General features: G+C 47.2%; 1 protein-coding gene across 1 annotated transcript in view; it reads left to right on the plus strand.

Annotated features, from left to right (window-relative positions):
• Positions 1-22999, plus strand: part of hpse2 (heparanase 2 (inactive)) — a 168486-nt gene that overhangs the window by 60539 nt on the left and 84948 nt on the right. The window contains exon 4 of the mRNA XM_033034070.1: positions 17720-17893. Within this exon, the coding sequence (XP_032889961.1) occupies positions 17720-17893 (174 nt within the window). The remainder of the gene's footprint in view (positions 1-17719; positions 17894-22999) is intronic.

Below are 22999 nucleotides of genomic sequence, written 5' to 3' on the forward strand. Positions count from 1 at the left end.
ATTCCCACGATTTATTAGGTTGGACATCAACTGTTACTGATCAGAGTTAGACCATATTGGAGTCATAGAGTCATACAGCATGAAAACAGGCCCTTCAGCCCAAATGGTTCATGACACCATCTAAGTTAGTTCCATTTGCTTGTGTTTAGCCATATCCCTCTAAACCTTCCCTTTTCATGCACAAACGGTCACCCACAGATTATCTCTTTCCTTTCTTCCCCAACCCCATTGATCACTTATTTCTCCCCCCCCCCCCCCCCCCACCCGTCCACTATTACCCTCCCCTCCATCTTTGCATTTCACTCCTCTCCTTATCTAACACTCCTTTTCATCTCTAGCTGCTGTCCATCCATTTGCAAATCAAACCTGCCATCACCCTTATCCATCTATCATTTGTCAGGCTTTGTTTCGCCCCCTCCCCTACTCCTCTTATCCAGCTTTCTCATCTCCCCCCGCTCCCCTCCCTCACTACAATCAGCTGGAAGATTCCCGACCTGAATTGTCGACAGTCCATTCCCTTCACGGATGCTGTCTGACCCGCTCAGTTACTCCAGTTTGGTTCTTTAGCACAATCTTGGAATTTGCTCAAGATTCCAGCATCTGCAGTTCCTTGTGTGTCCACGGATTATGCTCCTTCCCCTCTCTGCATCCCTCACCTCCAGTTACTATTTTTTGTCCAGGCCACAGCTACAGGACCTGAGGTGTGAACCTACGAGAGTGCAGTCTACAAGGGTCAGGATTAGGTAACGATGAAGAATTCAGTTCTGAAAATCCTCTCGCGGTCACAAGCAGGGTTAGATATTGGAAAAGACTGACTCTGGGTTCTGTCTATACGGAGTTGTACGTTCTCCCTGTGACCGCGTGGGTTTCCTCCGGTTTCCACTTACATTTCAAAGACGTGCAGGATTGTAGGTTAATTGGATTCTGTAAATTGTCCTTTTTCCATAGGATTGAACTAGTGTACAGGGAACACTGGTCGGCGCGGACTCAGTTGCTCAAAGGGCCTGTTTCCACGCTGTATCTTTAAAACTAAAACTAAATTAGACATTACTTCCCCTTCCTAATTGTCACGGTCTGGACCGAGTTCCCTCTAAGTTCACTGAACTGGGCTAATTTGCCCTGTTTGCTGTGTTGATCATCGCTGGTGAACTCGGGATCTACGTTGGAGGATCAGACGGAAGGTTGTTGCTCTCGACACCAGCACAGAAATATGTTCTGGGTTTGGCAAAGTGCAGCATGCTAATTAGTGGAAATAAACTCATAGGAACCAGAAGAGGAGCAAGTTTAACTTATAGAGACACAACGTGGAAACAGGCCCTTCGGCTCACCGAGTCCACGCCGACCAGCGATCATGCGTACACGAGCACTGTCCTACACACTAGGGATAATTAACAATTTACAGAAGCCAATTAACTAACCTACAACCTGTACGTCTTTGGAGTGTGTGAGGAAACTGGAGCATCCAGAGAAAACCAACCATTTTATTGTAATCCAACATCTGCAGTTCCTTGTTTCTACATAGTTCAAGGTTTAGTTGGAGTTCGTGGTGTGCAATAGCTGTTCCTGAACGGGAAATCGTGGGATTTTAGTCTCCTATACCTTTTTCCCGAGGGTAGAAATAAAATCTGTTGACCTAGCTGTTAATAGGCAACTGAACCATCCTACCAACAACTAGAGAGCTGCCCTGAGCTGCTATCTACCTTATTGGAGACCATCGAACGAACTATCTTTAATCGGACTTTACTGAACTTTATCTTGCACTAAACGTTATTCATGTTATTCCCTTTATAATGCTTCTCACTATATCTCTGTACACGTGACAATTAACTAAACTAAACTAAATTAGACTACACTAAGCCAAATAAGAACATGGCCAGGGTGTGTGGATCCTTGATGATGCTGGCTGCTTTTTAAGATTGTGCCCCCGATATTTCAATTTGATGGTGGGGAGATCAGTACCCATGATGGACCCGGCAGCATCCACCACATTCTGTAATTTCCTTCGTTCCTGAGCGTTCGTGTTGATGAACCAGGCCATGATGCAACAAGTCAATATCGGGGAGAGATTCAAGTACTTGACACGGTGCACGCTGCACAGTGGCGCAGCGGTAGAGTTGCCGCCTCACAGCGCTAGAGACCCGGATTTGGTACTGACTACGGGTGCTGTCTGTACAGAGTTTGTATGTTCTCCCTGTGACCTGGGTGCTCTGGTTTGCTCCCACACTCCAAAGACGTACAGGTTTGTGGGCTATTGGCTTGGTGAAATTGTAAAGGGGCTGTCCCACTTGGGCGACCTAATTGGCGAGTTTAGAAGAGTTTTTAAAAAATGACATGTTGAAGACTTCCTTCGACTATGTAGAAGACTAGCTTCGACTAGCTACGACTAACTTCGGGAAAATTGGACACTGAATTGTGGAGAGTGAAGACGATCTCCTTCGATCTCCCTTCGACCTCCCTTTGACTATGATGAAGACTATCTACGATACCTTCGACTACCCTCGATTACCTACGTGTAACATGGCGACCTACTATGACTTACTACGACTAAACCTACGAGTAAAAAAAGTATAGATTTTTTCCATGGCGACCTTTTTTTACTTGCGGGCAAATTTTAACATATTGAAAAAGATGCCGCGACCTAGCTGAGGCCTCGTGTACGCGGAGACCACTCTCGAGCATGAAGGAGAGTTACGAAGACCTCCTACGACCTCGTGTCGACCATGCTGCGAGTACGAGTCGAGGGAAAACTCGCCAGAACTCGCGGATTAGGTCGCCAGGAATCGCTGATCGACTTCAGCCTCGGTGGGCTGAAGGGCCTGTTTCCGCACTGTATCTCTAAAGTAAAAACAAAACTAGTGGAGACACATATGAGATAACAGAGTAAAATGTCGACGACAAAATTTTACTTAAAAAGTTGTAGGATTGTGTAATGTTTTCAAGGAGAGCTGACAGATGCTGAGCTGCACTTTTGTGAGCTTCCTAGTCTGAAAAAAAAAGGGAATCACGGGGCTGTAACAAAGGGGAAGCTGCCTACATACCATGCCTGCCCTAATTATGTAGTATTAAGTTGTCAAGCAGCTAATCTCCTTTGGACTGCGACCATGTCTTCTGGTTTGGCCGTGTGTAGTTACCCACAGCTCTCTCTGAGCTTGCGCTCCGAGGCAGTCTTTTGATAATCGCCCAGGCTCCAGCTTGCAAGGCCTGTAATCTGCACAATTACCAGGTATGTGAGGCTAATTTGTTTTGCGGGTGTCACGTTTGAGAGGGGGGCCGGAGATGATGGTGTGGTGGGGGGTGGGGGACGGGAGAGGGGAGAGCATTGGAACCCATTCCACAAAAACACTCTCAGTTCAGCTCAGAGCCATAGACTTTAGACTTTAGACATACAACGCAGAAACAGGCATTTCAGCCCACTGAGTCCGCGCCGACCAGTGATCACCCCGTACACTAGCACTATCCTACACACTAGGGACAATTTATAATTTTTCTGAAGCCAATCAACCTACAAACCTGTATGTTTTTGGCGTGTGGGGAGAAACCGGAGCACACGGAGATAATCCACGTGGTCACGTGTAGAACATATAAATTCTGTACAGACAGCATCCGAACTATGCTCGTCTCACCTGTTCAAATGTATTTGAAATGTGTTAGAATACCTGCCTCAACTACTTCCTCCATCAGCTCATTCCATACACCCACCACCCTTAGTTTAGAGATACAGGATGGAATCAGACCGTTTGGCCCACCGAGTCCACGCCAACCATCAATAACTCGTCCACACTAGTTCTATGTTATCCCCCTTTCTCATCCATTCCCTACACACTAGAGGCAATTACAGAGGGTCCACCCGGAGGAAACTCACGCGCTCACAGGGAGAATGTGCAAACTCCACGCAGACAGCACCTGAGGTCAGGGTTGCACCCGGTTCTCTGGCGCAGTGAGGCAGTGGCTCTACCAGCTGTGCCACCGTGCCACTATCAGCTGAGTCAAAATGCAACCCACAAGCCCGATTTAATCATTTATTTAATGACCTTTCCCAAGGGAAGGACAGAATGAAATGTCCTATCTGCATAGCTGTAAGGTTAACATCCCCTTCCTCCCACCCTCCCCCAACACCCCCAGCTAATAGCTCGCATATTTAAATCACATATCTCATCTAATGCCCTAACACCTGTGTAAAGCCCCAGGCTGATAGAATTGCACAGGACACATAATTAAGACAGAAGCAATAATAAAAAAGACAAACTTGGATTATTCTGAGGAGCCACAGAAAAGATCAGCGTGGATGACAGTGGCTTTGAGAACAAATTAGTAAAAGAAAAGCTGGACAATAACGAGTTTGTGTGGTTCCATCTCGGCATTCTGTTTTCAGCACTTTTGTCATTACTTAAAGAGACATCCTAACGAGCACATCCTCTCTCTCTCTTCTCGCTTTCTCTCTCCTCAACACTCGTTTGAAGCATTTGGAGGCACTGTGCCTGTACTCGCTGGATGAGTGGGGATCTCATTGAAACTTAGCGGATAGTGAAAGCCCTGGATAGTGTGAATGTAGGGGGGATGTTTCCACTAGTGGGAGAGTCTAGAACCAGAGGCCGTAGCCTCAGAATAAAGTTACGTACCTTTAGATAGGAGATGAGGAATAATTTCTGTAGTCAAAGGGTGGTGAATCTGTGGAATTCATTGCCACAGACGGCTGTGGAGGCCAAGTTAATGGATTTTTTAAAGGCTGAGATAGACAGTTTCATGATCAGTAAGGGTGTCAGGGGTTATGGGGAGAAGGCAGGAGAATGGGGTGAGAGGGAAATATATATCAGACATGATTGAATAGTAGACCTGATTGGCCGAATGGCCTAATTTTGCTTCTGAAACAAAGGAACTTATGAACCCCATACAATCAGTCTGAAGAAGGATCCTGACCCAAAACGTCCCCTGTCCATTGTTCTCAGGGATACTGCCTGACCCGCTGAGTTACACTGGCACTTTTCTTTGGCACTTTCTTAACATAGAGTCATATAGTCAGACAGTGTGGAAACAGGCCCTTCAGCTCAGCTAGGCCACGCCGACCAACATGCCTCATCTACTAGTCTCACCTGCCTCTGTTTAACCCTCTTGTTGTAGTACCTACCTCAACTACCTCCATGGGCAACTCATTCCATATACCTACTACTCTTTGTGTAAAAATGATTTCCCCTCAGGTTCCTATTATATCTTCCCCCCCCCCCCCCCTTCCCTTAAACCTACGTCTTCTGATTCTTGATTCCCCAACCCTGGGTAAAAGACATTTACTCTTATCTATTCCCCTATCTATCTACACACCGCTGTAAGATCATCCCTCATCCCTTTGCGCTCCAAGGAATTGAGTCCGAGCCTGCTCAACCTCCCCCTGTAGCTCAGGCCCTCGAATCCTGGCAATATCATCGTGAATAAAGTTAACTTCAAGTTGGAGTTCATGGCCGTATTATGACTTTAGAAACTGTTTGAATTTAGTTGGAAGTGTAAATTGAAAAATGTTCCGTTTAATCAGTGGGGTTTTGACTGAAGGAAATGCACATTGTTACAACCATTATCCATTTAAAGTGGGTAAACATTATCTTCGACCTGTAGCATCGAAGGTTGAGGGGGAGTGTATCAAATGATGAGAGATATACATAGGGTATACAATCGGAACCTTTTTCCCAGGGTGGAAATGTCAGAGACTAGAGGCTACAGTTTTAACATGAGAGGGGATGTGTGGAGCAAGTGTGTTACACAAAGGGTGGTGGGTGTCTGGGACATGGTGGTGGTGGTGGAGGCAATCCAGGTGGGGCACAGGGGAGAGGTGAGAAAGGGGTTTGTGGAAAGAAGGGAAAGGGCGAGGATTTTGTAGTTGTTGCCTACAATTGGAGAATTCAATTGATTCCATTGGGTTGTAAGCTACTCAAGAGGGCACAACGTTCTCCCAGTTTGCGTGTGGCCTCACTCTGGCAATGGAGAAGGCCCAGGACAGAAAGATCAGTCTTCTTCTTGCGTATGGCGTGCACAGCTTAAAGTTGTAGGACAACTTGTTCTATTTGATTGTGCACGTCAGGTTGATTGCATTCGTCGAAACAGGGCAGACCACATGAAGGTTGCAATCTCCCATCCCAGAAAGATCAGTGTGGGAATGGGAAGGGTAGTTAGAATGGTTAGCATCGGGAGATCCCATGGGCCTTGGCAGACCGAGAGAAAGTATTTGGCAAAACGGGCACCGAGTCTTGCAATGGTTCTTTATTATCACATTTACCAAGGTACAATGACATTCTTTGTTGGCGTACAGTTCAGTAAGATTATTGCCACACATAAGTACAATCCAGATTAAGTACAGAATGTGTAGAAACAGCCCACTGAGGCCATATGCAAGAAACGCCAGGTTCTGGTAGCATTTTCCAAATCTTCACGTCTGAAGAAGGGTCTTGACCCGAAACGTCACCTATTCCTTGTCAGATGCTACCTGACCCGCTGAGTTACTCCAACATTTGTGTCTATTTTCAGTGTGAACACACATCTGCAGTTCCTTCCTACACAACAAATGTGTCCAGAGGTGCACCACTCTCTGTATCTGACATCAGCGTCCTGTTCCCAGTTGCTGGAAGTTTTAAAAACAGATTCTCCATAATCGTAAACTGGAAAAATCTCTTCATTGGCTTGCCAGCCAACCCTTTCATGTTTTATATCCCAATCTGGCTTCTGACTCAATGTCCATACTGCACGAGAGTAACTGGAACCGGCTCCTTAATTCTATCTGAGTAACCCAAGCTCTTTTAGCTTGGAAACTTTCCTCTAACTCTTCACTGGAGAGTTTCCCAGAGCCATTATTATAAAAGGACATAAACTGGGCGCAGAACTCCAGATGGGATCGGCAAGCCCATTGGTTGAAAGCCTTCAGTGTTTGATCTTTGTTTAGATCAAGGCTATTCTATGAATTACTCATTTATACTAAACAAAGCAGCCATCCGCACTACTTCAAATTACTTACCGAACAATAATTGCTTCAGTGCTTGCAGGAAGCAATTAATAGTGTTGAGCAATTTCGCCAAAGGTCAGATATCCATTTAGGTTTAAACGGGACCAAACACAACAAACTGTCCATAACCTGGGAGACCTGAAGATGTGATTGTGTTCTGTGCATTCATCATTTCCATTTGAAGTCCATTTTCTTCTCGTTAAAGCGTTTCCAAAATCCAGATCACTATAAAGTGCTGGAGTCACCCAGCGGGTCAGGCAGCATCTGTGGAGGATCTATATAGGTGATGTTTAGGGGTGGGACCCTTCCTCGGTCGAATGATGCCATTATGTGCAGAAAATGTGCAGAAAAGACTCACAAGAATGTTGCCAGGACCTGAGGCCATGTGGTGTAGGGGAAGGTTGGGCAGGCTAGGACTCTATTCCTTAGAGCGCAGGAGATTGAATGGTGATGATGATTTGTCCAGTAGGGATTAGATAGTTCTACCCCATTTGACTGGCTGTGATTGTATAGATCCCCACCATTTGACTGGTTGTGATTGGTTAGTTCCTCACCATTTGACTGGTTGTGATTGGATAGATCCCCACCATTTGACTGGTTGTGATAGGTTAGTTCCTCACCATTTGACTGGTTGTGATTGGTTAGTTCCTCACCATTTGACTGGTTGTGATTGGATAGATCCCCACCATTTGATTGAAGTGATTGGATAGTTCCTCACCACTTGACTGGTTGTGATTGGTTAGTTCCTCACCATTTGACTGGCTGTGATTGGATCGTTCCCCACCACTAGATTAACAGAGATTGGATTTGACTCTCTGTGATTGAATACTTCAACTTGTGGATGTTAGATATTTTCTGAGGAGACTGCCAACAATTATTCAAGAGAGAGTCAAGATTGATTAATTGTGGGCTTTACCTTTCTTTGTTCATCATTGCTGGCTTCAATTGTTCTTTTCATACCTTTCATTCGTCTTTTCTTTGTGCCGTTTCAAACCTCTAGTTCCCTCTCACCTTGATACAAATACATCGATAGATGCTCCTGAACACATCATCAGTGATGTAACCTGGGGTCATTGGGTGTTTCGGGTCTTTCAACATCAGACACCCTCACCCAGGCGACCCAGCCGTGGTTGATCAGACCACGACTTGTGTTCAGGTGGCATTCGCTCCTCCCCATGGACCTCCTCTCCTGATCCAGAGCCATCTTGATGCCTTCTCCGCTGCCTCTGTGGTGTTCTTGATGGCCCTTCTCCTTGCCACTCCGTTGATGCCCAGTGCATTCAAGGCTTTGTAGAGCGATTGCCCTGCAAAACCTCTGCAGCCAACCTCGATGGGCATACACCTTGCCTTCCAGCCCTGCTTACGGCAGCCTATGACCAGCTCTTCATATTTGGCCATCTTCCTCTCGTGGGCCTCCTCCAGATGGTCCTCCCACGGCACTGTCAGTTCCAACAAGACGATGTTTTTGGTCGCCTCTGAGACCAGGAGGATATCTGGCCTCAGGGTGGTCGTGGCAATGTGCTGTGGAAACTTCAGCTGTTTCACCAGGTCTACGGAAAGCTGCCAGTCCTGCGCAGTCGCCAGGATTCCTGACTGATTCCTGGCTGCTGTGGTTCTTGGCAGCTGCACTTCGGCCTTCACGAAGGTGATCATCTGGGTGGTGGGGCGTTCCCGTCTGCAGCTGCTGATTCCCATGCTGGTGGCTTCTGCAATGGGTTTGAGAACCTAGTCGTGACGCCATGTGTACCGGCCCTGCCCAAGAGACTTTGGGCAACAACTCAGGATGTGCTCCAACGTCCCCTTGCCTGAGCATTGCGGGCAATCTGGAGATTCCGCTTTGCCCCAGATGAAGAGGTTCGATGGGCTGGGCAGGACATCATACACTGCCTGGACCAGGAACTTGATGCGCTGTGGTTCAGCCTGCCAGAGCTCAGTCCATGTGACTTTTCGGTCCATGGCCTGCTCCCACCTTGTCCAGGCTCTCTGCTGCCTCAATCCAACTGCTCTGGTACACCTCTCCTCCTCCACCACTGCCCTCACTTCCTCCTGGACCAGCCTGCGCCTCTCCTTCCCCTTGTCCTTGTCAAACTGGGGAGATGGGAAGATTCCCAGGCCTGCTCTTCCCCGAGTCACTGCTCCCACCAGGACTCTGTGGCGTATCCGAGACTCTGCTTGCAGCACGGCTTCGCCGGCTCTCCACTTCCTCCCAGTTTTCACCTCCACCCCTGCTTGAGCCACCTTGGGGTCGCTGGAGTCCCTGGACAACATCACCTCTCTGGCCCGAGTCACCTTGAACTCCTCCTCCAGGGACTTCAGGGGCAGCTGGAGCTTGGTGTTATTTCCGTAAAGGGCGATGCTGCTAAGGCTCCTGGGCAGTCCCAGCCACCTTCTGAGAAAGCTGCTGACTTTCCTCTCCAATCTCTCTACGATGGATATTGGGACTTCGTAGACAAGCAGTGGCCAGAGTATCCTTGGCAGGATACCATGCTGGTAAATCCATGCCTTGAACTTGCCGGGAAGCCCCGACTGGTCCACTGCTCTCAACCAGCTCTCCAGTTCCTGACAGGTTGCCTGGACAGATGCTGTATCCTTCAGGCTGCTGTTAAACACCTTGCCAAGACTCTTCACTGGCTTTTCGGAGACAGTTGGGATTGGTGACCCTTCGATGCTGAAGCGGAACCTGTCCATGACTTTGCCCTTCTTCGGCACCAGTGACCTTGATTTTCCTGGCTTAAACCTCATCCTTGCCCATCCAATCAGTTTCTCCAACCCCTGCAGGATCCACCTGCTTCCTGGCACTGACTCAGTGGTGACGTCCATGAAGGCTCTGATAGGTGGTTGGCGTATTCCTGACTTGGTCCGAGGGCCCCGGCACTCTGGTTCAGCAGACTTGACGATCATGTTCATCGCCAAGGCAAAAAGGATCACAGAGATGGTACAGCCTGTGATGATCCCAACCTCTAGTCTGTGCCACTCTGATGTTACTGACCCTGATGAGACTCTCATGCTGAACTGGTTGTAATAGTCCAGGATGAGATCTGCCACTTGGCCCGGCACATGATGCTTGGCCATGACTGTCTGGATCAGCTTGTGCGGGATGGAGCCGTAGGCGTTGGCCAGGTCAAGCCAGAGCACTGTCAGGTCACCCTTGTTCTCCCTGGCTTCTCTGATGAGCTGGGTCACCACTCCCGTGTGTTCTAGACACCCCGGCACTCCAGATAAGCCTCCCTTTTGCACTGAGCTGTCGATGTAGCCATTGCTGGAGAGGAAGTTGGTCAGCCGCCTCGCCACTATGCTGAAGAAAAATTTGCCTTCAACGCTTAGCAAGGAGATGATTCTGAACTGATCGATCGTCTTGGAATCTTCCTCCTTTGGGATCCAGACTCCTTCAGCAAATCGCCACTGCTGCGCCACTTTTCCTCTCCTCCAGATGACTTTCAGGATCTTCCACAGCCGTTTCAGTAACAAGGGGCAGTTCTTGTAGACCCTGTAGGGGACTCTGCTCGGGCCAGGGGCTGAGCCAGCTCTTGCTCTCTTCACAACGTCCTGGACCTCTTTCAGGAGTGGCTCTCTACTATCAAACTCCTTGATGGGTGGAGGTGGTTTTATCAGGATGTTGCACTGGCCCAGCTCCTGCTGCCTGACGGCCGGGGTGACTGTAGGTCGTCTGGATGTGCCGGTCGATCTCCTCCTTAGAGCAAGCCAAACTCCCACTGCGCTTCTGCCCGAGTAGTTGTTTGGTGAAGCCGAAGGGGTTGGCTATGAAGGATGCTCGCTTCCTGGCTCTTTCCTTCCGGCGTCTTCGGTGCCACTCAGCTCTACGGAGGGTCATCAGCTTCTTCCTCAGGATGGTTCGCAGCTCAGCCAAGGGGGGACGTTGCTCTTCCCTGGCCTCTTTATACTGCTTCTTGAGGGACTTCAGCTCCTGCCGGATCTTGTGGATCTTCGTTGCTCGTTGGTTCATGGTGAAAGGTGTTCTGGCCGGCTTCTTCTCCACTGCTCCAAACCTTTCCACAGCTAGGCTGATGATGGTTGTCGTCATCGTCCTCAACCTTCGGTCAACGTCTCCCTTCGCAGTTGCTTCTAGCACCTTGTCGACGTCCTCGTCGAACTGATGCCAGACTGCCGTCTTGCAGGCCTGAGGCCATCTGACTCGAACCTTCTCTGGAGAACTGTTCCGAGGGACTAGTTGCACTCTGAACAAGTGTCTCGACCTGAAAGGTCACCTATTCCTTTTTTGCAGAGATGCTGCCTGACCCACTGAGTCACTCCTGCATTTTGTATCTATCTTTTGTTTAATTGCCATTTGTACTCAAAATGGTCTAAAGATAGGTCCTGACCCTAAATGTCACCTAGCAATATTCTCCAGGGATTCTGTTTGACCCGACGATTTTCTCCAATATTTTGTATCTATCTTTTGTATAAACCAGCATCTGCAGTTCCTTGTTTTTAGATTTCGTTTTTAGTTTTAGTGATACACCACGGAAAGAAGCTCTTGGGCCCACTGAATCTGCACCGACCAACAATCACCCAGACACTAGTTCTATCCTAGACACCAGGGGCAATTTACAGAAATCAATTAACCTACAAACCTGCATGCCTTTGGAATGTGGGAGGAAACCGGAGCACCCAGAGAAAACCCACGCTGTCACAGGGAGAAGGTACAAATTCCGGACAGACAGCACCCGAGGTCAGGATCGAACCTGTGTCTCTGGCATTGTAAGGTAGCAACTCTACTACTGCACTATTGTGCTGCCTAATTTATTGCAATGACATTCTTTGTTTGCAACAGCATAACAGGCAGGTTATGAGGTTGAGCAAATGCAGCAAAAGCGACCATCCATGAATAACTGGACTAAAATGAAAATGAAAGCGGCCTAGTACACAGGTTGAGATTGGGACAGTTGATATTTGCTCAGCGCCCGTATCTGCCCCGGTTCTGAAGCTTTTAGGCAGTAATTACCTCAGCGATTGCCAAACCATTGCACATTATGCTCTATAATTTGACCGAGGGCCATCTGGGTCCTGCTCCTCTCCTGATCCTGGTGTGTACAGTCTAACACGGCGCTTGGGTTAACTCCTTCAGCACTGAAAGTCCTTCCAAGGTTTCATACAATGCTGGAACTCTGTTAAAAACTCAAACACTTAAATTGTAGAGTCAAATGAGAACTAGAAAGTGAAGAAGATTAAGTATGCATGAGAGCAGGGATCCCGAAATACAACACCCTAGTTTAGTTTAGTTTATTATTGTCATATGTACTGAAGTCGAGCGAGACGCATTTTTGTTGCGTTCTATCCAGTCAGCACAGAAACTCCACCTATCCATGTTCTCCAGAGTTCTTCAATGTTGGGGAAGTCAACATATAAGATTGTTGAAACATATAAGATTGTTAAGGGCTTGGACACACTAGAGGCAGGAAACGTGTTCCCGATGTTGGGGGAGTCCAGAACCAGGGGCCACAGTTTAAGAATAAGGAGTAAGCCATTTAGAACGGACGAGGAAACACTTTTTCTCACAGAGAGTGGTGAGTGTGTGGAATTCTCTGCCTCACAGGGTGGCGGAGGCAGGTTCTATGGATGCTTTCAGGGGAGAGCTAGATAGGGCTCTTAAAAATAGCTGAGTCAGGGGATATGGGGAGAAGGCAGGAACGGGGTACTGATTGGGAATGATCAGCCATGATCACATTGAATGGCGGTGCTGGCTCGAAGGGCCAAATGGCCTACTCCTGCACCTATTGTCTATTGTCTATTGTCTAAGTCAGTACCCATAGTGGACTGGGCAGTGTCCACCAATATTTGTAGTCTCCTTCGTTCCTGGGCGTTCGAGTTGCTCAACCAGGCTGTGATGCACCTGTAGATGTTCAAGAGAGTATTCGGCGCCATGTGGAATATCCTCAATCGCCCGAGGAAGTTTGCATTGTGGTGCAAGCAACAATCTGAGTAGATCAGATGATGAGGAAGAGGCATTTGGTGCAAGCAACAAACTGAGGTAGATTTTGACATTTTTGTCTTTGAGAGAGGCGGCACAGTGGTAGGATTGTAGCCTTACAGCGCAGGTTCGATCCTGACTACGGGTATTGTCTGTACAGAGTTTGTACATTCTCCCTGTGACTGCGTGGGTTTCCTCCTGGTGCTCCGGTTTACTTGCACATTCCAAAGACGTGCAGGTTTGTAGGTTAATTGGCTTTGATAAAAGTGTAATATCTCCCGAGTGTGTGGGATAGTGATAATGTACGGGGTGATTGCTGGTCGGCACGGACTCGAGTCAAAAGACCAGTTTCCACACTGTATCTTAAAGTCTAAACTAAAGAGTGTTGAATTCACACGAGCAGAAACTGTGTTGTTAAAATGCAGTCACCTCGTGGAAGTATCTGGAGATCTATAAGCACAAAACCAGGAGTCGTGTTGGCTGTTTACACAAACTGGGTTTTAGTCACGGCCCATTACGTTTACATTTTATCTTTGCATTTATGTTGTTTACCGCTCTTCTGCTCAAAAACAAGGGGATTATCCCAAAAGAGCTGCCCAGATAAATATCCTTAAGTAAATAAATGTGCGTCATATCAAACTCGAACTTGACTCAGTGTGAAATTGGAAATTTTGAGTTCTCAGGAATAGATGATCTTGCGAAAGGCAGGAGGCGTTCAGGAAACTTAATGCACAGAGGGACCCTATGGCTCAAGTCCATAATGCAAAGGAGGTGGTGGTGGTAGTGGTGCAGGTACATCAGATGAAGAGGAATATGGGAGTCTCTTGCCTCCTGTCCACACTGTGGAGTGATCAACTTCTGTTTCTGCATTGCCCAGTGATCTGAAGAAGGGTCTGACCTGAAATATCACCCATTCCATCTCTGCAGAGATGCTGGCTGTCCCACTAAGGTACTCCAGCTTTTTCTGTCTATCTTCGATAGAAGTGACCATGCAGGTTCTCAGAGCGAGTGGCCCGTGGCTATGTGGAAATAGCGGGCCTTTATTCTGGAACTTTCCAAGCTGACCACAATCTATCTGTTTTTAAGCCAGCGTCGTTGAAGAACCTTACACTAAACTCTGAAAGCTACCTATTCACAATTGGAGTAAGATAGACACAAAGTGCTGGAGTAACTCAGCGGCTCAGGCAGCATCTCTGGAGGAAAAGAATAGGTGAATTGCTGAAGAAGGATGCCTAGCCGAAACGTCACCTATCCATTGTCTCCAGAGAGATGCTGCCTAAACCGCTGAGTTACTCCTGTGCTATCGTTGGTGTAAACCAGCATCTGCATATCTTTGTTTCTACATATTCGCAATTGGCTGTTTCCATGTGGATGAGGTTGGAGCTAGAAGTTTTAAAGGGGATGGGGCTAGAATCATAAAATATAGAGCAGTGCAACACAGGAACTGGCCCTTCGGCCCTCGATATACGTGACGAACATTATGCTAATTTAATCTAATCCCTTCTGCCTACACGTATGTGGACCATATCCCTGCATATTCATAGTTTAGTTTAGAGACACAGAATGGAAACAGGCCATTGGGCCCATTGAGTCCACGCCGACCATTGATCACTTGTGCACAAGTTCTTGCCTACACACTAGGGACAATTATACAGAAGCTAACTAACCTAAAAACCTGCATGTCTTCAGAATGTGGGAGGAAACCAGAGCACCCGGAGGAAACCCACGTGGTCACAGGGAGAACGTACAAACTCCATATAGACAGCACCCGAGGTCAGGACTGAACACGGGTCTCTAGCGCTGTAAGGCAGGAACTCCACTGCTGCCCCACTGTGCCGCCCAATTGGATCGGCTTCCACCACCCCCTGGCAGTGAGTTTCAGGTACCCACCACTCTCTGTGGAAAGAAACCTATCCCGCACATTTTCCTTCAACTTTCCCCCTCTCACCTTAAAACTATGCACTCTATCATTTGATATGTAAACCCTGAGGAAATTAATTCTGATTGACCACCCTATCTCTGCTCCCGAACGATGAAAATTGGAAACCTGCCGCCAACTCTGGTTTGCTTCGACTCCGGCAGCAAGGAAGTGTGCCAGGTGTCTCATGGCGTAACAGTGGCAGAGTTGCTGCCTAACAGTGCCAGAGACCTAGGTTGCATCCTGATCTTGGGTGCTGCCTGTGTGTGGAGTTTGCATGTTCTCCCTGTGATCGCCTGGGTTTCCTCCCACATTGCAAAGACATGCAGATTTGTCAGTCAATTGCCAGTTAATAGTGTGCAGAAAGTTAATAGATGCGAAAGTGGGATCACAAAGAACTAGTGTACAGGTGATCACCGGTCAGCGCGGACTCAGTGGGACGAAGGGCCTGTTTCCATGCTGTATCTCTAAAGTAAACTAAAGATGGCCACTCTGACTGTTTCCCAAGATAGACCTTTAAACCCAGATAAGATAAGCAGCTGGACCGTAAATAAATCTTCCAGTATCTTCCAAAACTAAGGATTAAAAGCTCCCAGACAGCTGTGCTGGGAATCAACAATCCTAAACACGGAATTGAAACTCTCATCATTCTTGAACTAAATATTATGTACTGGAGTGTTTCTGAATAAGCCCCTGCGATGATTCATAGTCATAGTCATAATGTATGGAAACAGGCCCTTCAGCCCAACTTGCCCACCACAACCAACATGTCTCATCTACACTAGTCCCACTTGCCTGCATTTGTCCTATATCCCTCTAAACCTGTCCTATCCATGTACCTTTCCAATTGCTCCGTAAACGATGCAATGTTCATAGGTTTTGCCAAAGTTATTGCCAATCCTGGGCTGCTCTTTCTCACCTGTAGCTACCGCCCCTTTTGCTATTGATCTCTCTAGCTTCCACCCTCTGTGACCTCACGGTGGCACGGCAGGCTCCAGGCCTGTATGGATCTCAGCGACCACTCAGTGACAGCCCATGGTCTTTTAGCCCATTGCTGGTGATCATAACCAGATCGGTGCCTCAATGATGACAGCAGAGCCAGAATGACTGGAGGTTTCCCCATTTCTGCAGCCCATGTGTCTGATGTGATCCCATTAAACTTGCACCACTTGAAGCAAAACATGCTGTTCATGGCTCATCAAAACCAATCACCGTTGGTAATTTCAATTTAGTTGTCGACTTCTGCCAAATAATTCTTTATCCGGTTGGTTTTTCATCCTCGGACTCCTGCTGAGTTTACCCAGAAACCGACACAGGCCAAAATCGTCTCCGGCAAATGGTATACTGGTTATCTGATTGATCGATCATTTGACTGACCGACCGACCGACTGGTTTGATTGATAGATTTAATTGATCGTGGAATCATGCCCTTTGGCCCACCAAATCCATGCCGACCATCGATCACCCATTCACAATGCCATCCCACACTCAATATCATCCCACTTTCTCATCCATATGTCCCCAACACCTCTCACCAAATTGTACAGATGCGCCGTGGAAAGCATTGTATTGGGCTGCATCACAGCACAGGGAACAGTTTGGGAACAGCTCCACCCAAGACCGCAACAAATTGCAGAGAATTGTCGATGCAGACCAGACAGTCACATAGACCCCCTCCCTTCTCTTGACTCCATTGACACCTCACGCTGCCTCGGCAGGACGGGTCAATGGACGGGTTGCACCCTGGCCGCTGCCCCTTCCCCTCTCCCATCAGGCAAGAGGCATAGAAGTTTGATAATGCACACCTCCAGATTCAGGAACAGTTTCTTCCCAGCCGTTAGTAAGCAACTGAACCATCCTACTACAACTAGAGAGCGGTCCTGAGCTACTATCTATCTCATCGATGACCCTTGCACTATCTTTAATTGAACTTTCCAGGATTTATCTTGCACTGAACGTTTTTCCCTTTATCATGTATCTGCACACTGTGGACGGCTCGATTGTAACCAAGTTTGCTCTCTCCGCTGACTGGTAAAGCCCCTGTCCCACTGTACGAGGTAATTCACGAGTTCTCCCGAGTTTCCCCCGATTCAAACTCGGAGAATTACGGTAATAGCCGCTCGTAGGTACTCGGGGCTCTCGTGGATATTTTTCAACATGTTGAAAAATCTTCACGAGCTTACCGCGTTTCCCGAGTACCTGCCGTTAGCGTTACGAGCCACTAAGAGACGTCCTGAGCTCCGACCGACCCGCTACGTACATTCTACGTGCTTACCACTAGTTTTATTTTTTTTTTAAACTCGGGAGAGCTCTTGAATTACCTCGTACAGTGGGACAGGCCCTTTAGCACGCAACAAAAAACTTGTCACTGTACATGTGACAATAAACTAAACTAAACAAAAGGAATTCCTGTTTCCTCCTACACTCCAAAGATGTACATTTGTAGGTTAATTTGTTTACGTAAATTGTAAATTGTCCCTAGGGTGTAGGATAGTGCTAGTGTACGGGGTGATCGCTGGTCGGTGCGGACTCGGTGGGCTGAAGGGCTTGTTTCCACGCTGTATCTCTAAATTAATCTAAACTAAACGAAACGAAACTAAACTGAACTGAACGTTGAAACCATAAGACTATGCCACAGGAACAGAAATAGGCCATTTGGACCATGGAGTCTACTGGAGTCTACTGCCATGGATGATGTATCTGTCCATCTCAACCGCATTCTCCTGCCTTCGCCCCATAACCTTTGATGCCCTTACTAATCCAGGTTCAGGAGGAGTGAATGGAATCACCTTTCCCTCCCTCCCAGGCGGTCCGCGGTCGGTTTTGCTGCCGACTATGTATTTCCCCGGGACTTAGCTGTCGATTTCAACCGTTGCTTGTTTCTACCCAGCCAGATCTCTAGACAAACTCTACAACTTTGCCGAGTGCTCGGGCTTGCACCTGATTTTTGGCCTCAACGCCCTGCAGCGGAATTCCGACAACTCCTGGAACGGGTCGAGCGGCCTCAGCCTCCTCAAGTACTGCGCCAGCAAGAAGTACAATATATCCTGGGAGCTCGGAAACGGTAAGCCAATGTCACCTGGTCATTGAGTGTCCTTAGCCCTTCATTTGCATGGGTCTGTGAACAGTCTTGGGCCCTGCATCTGCGGAAGGCTGTGCTGGCGTTGGGCAGGGTCCAGAGGAGGTTTATGAGAATGATCCCTGGAATAATTGGGTAAACATATGATGAGCGTTTGACGGTGCTGGGCCTGTACTCATTGGAGTTTAGAAGGATGAGGGGAGATTTCATTGAAACTCCCCAAGTAGTGAAAAGCCTGGATAGAGTAGATGTGGAGTCAATGTTTCCATTAGTGGGAGAGTCTAGAACCAGAGGCCGTAGCCTCAGAATAAAAGGATGTAGTAAGGAGATGAGGAGGAATTTCTTTAGTCAGAGGGTGATGAATCTGTGGAATTCATTGCCCCAGATGGCTGTGGAGGCCATGTCAATGGATATTTCTAAGGTGGAGATCGACAGATTCTTGATTAGTAAGGGTGTTATGGGGAGAAGGCAGATTGGGGTTGTAAGGAAAAGATAGATTAGGCATGATTGAATGGTGAAGTAGACTTGACGGGCCGAATGGCCTAAATTCGCTCTTAGAACATGAACTTATGACCTGCTTGCATTTGTCAAACAGTATCATTGGAGAAGGACACAAAGTGCTGGAGTATCTCAGCAGGTCAGGCAGCATCTCTGGAGAACATGGATAGGTGGCGTTTCGGGTCGGGACATTTCTTCGCACTAATTGTAGGGAGGGGGGAAAAAAAGCTGGGAGAGAGGAGAGGCTGAACACAGCATGGCAGGTAACAGGTGGATACAGGCAAGGAAGGTTTCTCGATTGGCAGATGGTTGGAATAAGGGCCAGAGATTAAAACTAGATGTATGAGACAAAAGGATGAAGAGTTGTGAAATGTGAAGCCACCGGAAGGAATGTAGGCGGAGAAATTGCTGTGATCCTAATGTGGGACACAGGGGAGGGGGGTGGGATAGGAAGAAGAGGGAATGGGAGGGGATGTTCAAGGTTACCTAAAATTGGTGAATTCAGTGTTAATAAGTTGGGTTGTAAGGTACCCTAGGCTGCATATGAGGTGCTGTTGTTCCAGTTTGCGTGTGACCTCACTCTGGCAATGGAGGAGGACCAGGGCAGAAAGGTCAGCGTGGGAGTGAGACGGGGTTAAAATGGTTTGCAACTATTGTGTTGGCGGCACGGTGGTGCAGAGGTAGAGCTGTTGCCTTGCAGTGCCAGAGACCCAGATTTGATCCTGACTACGAGTGTTGTCTGTGTGTGTGGAGTTTGTACCTTCTCCCTGTGACCGAGGGGGTTTTCTCCAGGTGGTCCGGTATCCTCCCACACTCCAAAGACGTACAGTTTTGTAGGTTAATTGGTTTCTGTAAATTGTAAATTGTCCCTAGTGCGTAGGATAATGGGGTGAGCACGGACTTGGTGGGCCGAAGGGCCTGTTTCAATGCTCTATCTCTAATGTCTAAAGTAAAGTCTAAAACTGGGAGATTCAGCAGTGAGTGCTTCGCTGCCAGCGCGTATTATGCATCTGCTTCAACCACCACCCCTGGAAAAGCACACAGATCTTCTGCAATGAATCCCAGGCCACTTTCTGCAAGAAGTGGATCTGCAATCACGCACTACAATTGCTCCACTCTTCTCTGACAGAAACATTTCTTCTCCCTATCATATCATACACTGTGAATTACTTGATTATAATCATGTGTGGTCTTTCTGCTGACTGGTTAGCACGCAAAAAAAGCTTTTCAATGTACCTCGCTACACGTGGCTATAAACTAAACTAAACTAAACTGAAACTAAACTAAATGTCTTTGGGATGTGAAAGGAAACCGGAACACGCGGTCATGGGGAGAACATACGAACTCCGCATGGACAGCACTCGTAGTCAGGATCGAACCTGGGTCTCTGGCGTGGTAAGGCAGCAGCTCTACAAAGCAGTAGAGACACAAGGAACATCAGGATGCTGGAATCTTGACCAAAACACAAAATGCTGGAGGAACACTGGTGGGTCAGGCAGCACCTGTGGTCTGCAGGAGGCTCCCAACAACAAAATGTCACTTATCCACATTCTCCAAAGATGCTGCATGACCCGCTGAGTTACCCCAGCACTCTCTGTCCATCTGTGGAGAGAATGGAGAGGTAACATTTAGGTTTGGGACCTTTCTTCAGACATTGTAGTGGGAAGATTGGGGTGGGAGAAATATTTTAGACTTTACTTTAGACTTTAGACGTTAGAGATACAGCGTGGAAAAGGGCCCTTCGGCCCACTGTGTCAATGCCAACCAGCAACCACCCCATACACTAATACTATCCTGCACACTGAGGACAATTTTCCATTTTTACCGAAACCAGTTAACCTACAAACCAGAATGTCTTTGGAGTGTGGGAGGAAACCGGAGCACCTGAAGAAAACCCACACGGTCACATGGAAAATGTACGATCTCTGCACCCGTAGTCAGGATGGAACCCGGGTCTCTGACGCTGTAAGGCAGCAACTCTACCGCTGTGCCACTGTGCCACTCCCTCGTGCCATCGATTTTGAAGCCTTGTCATGGGAGGTCATGTCAGGGCAGTTGTCATCTATCTATGGAGAGGATAATCTCTGTATTCCAAACAATCTATTCCTGTTCTTCCTGGCCCATTCCCCTCCTTCAATGTTCCTTTCATATTTGTGCTTTAGTTGCTCTTCAGTTTTGGCAGGAAGCCATCTGAGTTTAGTTGCAAAGATGAACTCCTCCGAACTCAGTTATTTACCTCGACTTTACTCCAAATTTAGAGATGATCGCAACACTTTTGGCTTTGCATTTGGAGAAATTGTAGGAGTGGAATTTTAAAATATAGTCAATGCATCATAGAGGGATAAAGCATGAAAATAGCACCTTCAGCCTCTGACGATCCCCAGCGTCAAACAACCATTTACACATCCAACGTGAATCCTATTTTTTTATTTCCCTGCCCCCCCCCCCCCTCCCTTACATTCTAGCACTCACTAGGAACAATTTATAGGAGCCAATGAACCTACCAATCTTCACACCTTGGGATGTCGGAGCACCTGGAGAAAACCTACGCGGTCACAGGGAGAACGTACAAACTCTGTACAGGGAACACGTGTAGTCAGAGCCCGGGTCTCTGGCGACGTAAGACAGCAGCTCTACCGCTGCGCCACTGTGCCGCCCCGTCAATCCATCAAAACAGCAACATCTTTTATGCCCGTTGCCCCAAGCAATACTAGTGGTCACCAGAACTCCGCGGGTTAAAATATGAAAAGGTAACACCTTTGAACAATTGGGTAAGACTTGCACTGCCTCCTTATGCAAGAGTATAGTTACCACAAACACTTGTGAATTTTGGAATGTGTTAGGGGTTATGGGGAGAAGGCAGGAGAATGGGGTTGATGGGAGAGTTAGATCGGTCATGATTGAATGGTGGAGTGGACTTGATGAGCCAAATGGCCTAATTCTGCTCCTATCACTCATGAACTTCCGATCTCCATTACAAATACAGAACAGATGGATTTGTAACCGTTGTTGTTTGCCCAACTTGCCCATGCCGACCAAAATGCCCCATCTATGCTAGTCCCATTTGACCGCCTTTGGCCCATGTCCCTCTAAACCTTTCTTATACATGTGCCTGTCTAAATGTATTTTAAATGCTGTTATTGTACCTGCATCAACTACATCCTCTGGCAGTTTGTTCCATGTAGAGATATAAATATATAAATATATATATATAAAATATATATATATGTGTGTGTGTGTGTGTACACACACACACACACACACACACACACACACACACACACACACACACACACACACACACACACACACACACACACACACACACACACATTCACACACATAGATTTGTAGATCGCAAAATGATTTTAAAGGAGTAAGATAGAAGGTTCCCAACCCGAAATGTCACCCATCCTTCATCTCCAGAGATGCTGCCTGGCCCGCTGAGTTACTCCAGCACTTTGTGTCTATCTTACTCCTTTAGAAATATTTTGCAATCTACAAATCAAAGTGGTGTGGGTCATGTTTAAAGCAGAAATCACTGCAGCTTAATCTCAAGTAAAAGCAAGCAGTTGTAAATTCTCAGTCCTCAAATCATTGGTCCTCCAAGTGTTTACACAGTGTAGTGATATATTTATACTGTTAGCAGTAACCATGACAGAAACATGAAAAATGCCTTGGCTGTTATTTTAAGCAGCAATTTACAGGGGAAAAAAATGTTCTCGTTCAGCTGAAGGTTCTCAGCAGCTCCTTTAGAATGAACTTTTTGCTTTTTAAACGTTTACTCTCGCTGACTACCTCTGACACGCACGGAATTAATGTGCCCAGCGTTTCGTGCTTTATAGAATTCCAATTCTGTGTACGGCAACTTTTTCAAAATATTTCTATCTGGCCTATTACCCTGAATAATACTTTGTGTTTATATTCAATTTTATTTTGAAATTGAAATTGAAGGTAAATTGGTTCTCTGAAGGATGCATACATCTTTTGGCATTTCTGGTGTCACCACGGCCATCGTTCCGATCCTCAGCCAAGCCACAATCCATGTCGATCTGAACTCTATCTCCTCACTTTAGACTTTAGGGATACAGTACGGATATAGGCCCTTTGGTCTACCGAGACTGCGCGGACCAGCGATCACCCCATACACTCGCACTGTCCTGCACACCACGCACAATTTACAATTTTACCTACAAACCAATTAACCTACAAACCTGCACATCTTTGGAGTGTAGGAGGAAACCGGAGCACACAGAGAAAACCCTTGCGGTCAAAGGGAGAAGGTACAAACTCCCTACAAAGAGCACCGTAGTCTGGATCGAACCCGGGTCTCTGGCGCTGTAAGGCAGCAACTCTAGCGCTGCGCCACTGTGCCGCCCGTTCTTGTTCACTTGTAAAGTGGGACAAGAAGGAACCATTAATAACAGAGCAAAAATATTGGGGATGCAGGAAACCTGAAAATGCTCGAAATGCTCTGGCAGAGAAATAGTCCTGACATTTTAGCCATTGACCCATCAGCAGGACTTGTTATTCGTATTGATATTCGGTTTATTATTGTCACGTGGTCTGACATACAGTGAAAAACTGTTTTGT

This window comes from Amblyraja radiata, chromosome 15, assembly GCF_010909765.2.
Source record: "Amblyraja radiata isolate CabotCenter1 chromosome 15, sAmbRad1.1.pri, whole genome shotgun sequence".
Classification (NCBI taxonomy): domain Eukaryota; kingdom Metazoa; phylum Chordata; class Chondrichthyes; order Rajiformes; family Rajidae; genus Amblyraja; species Amblyraja radiata.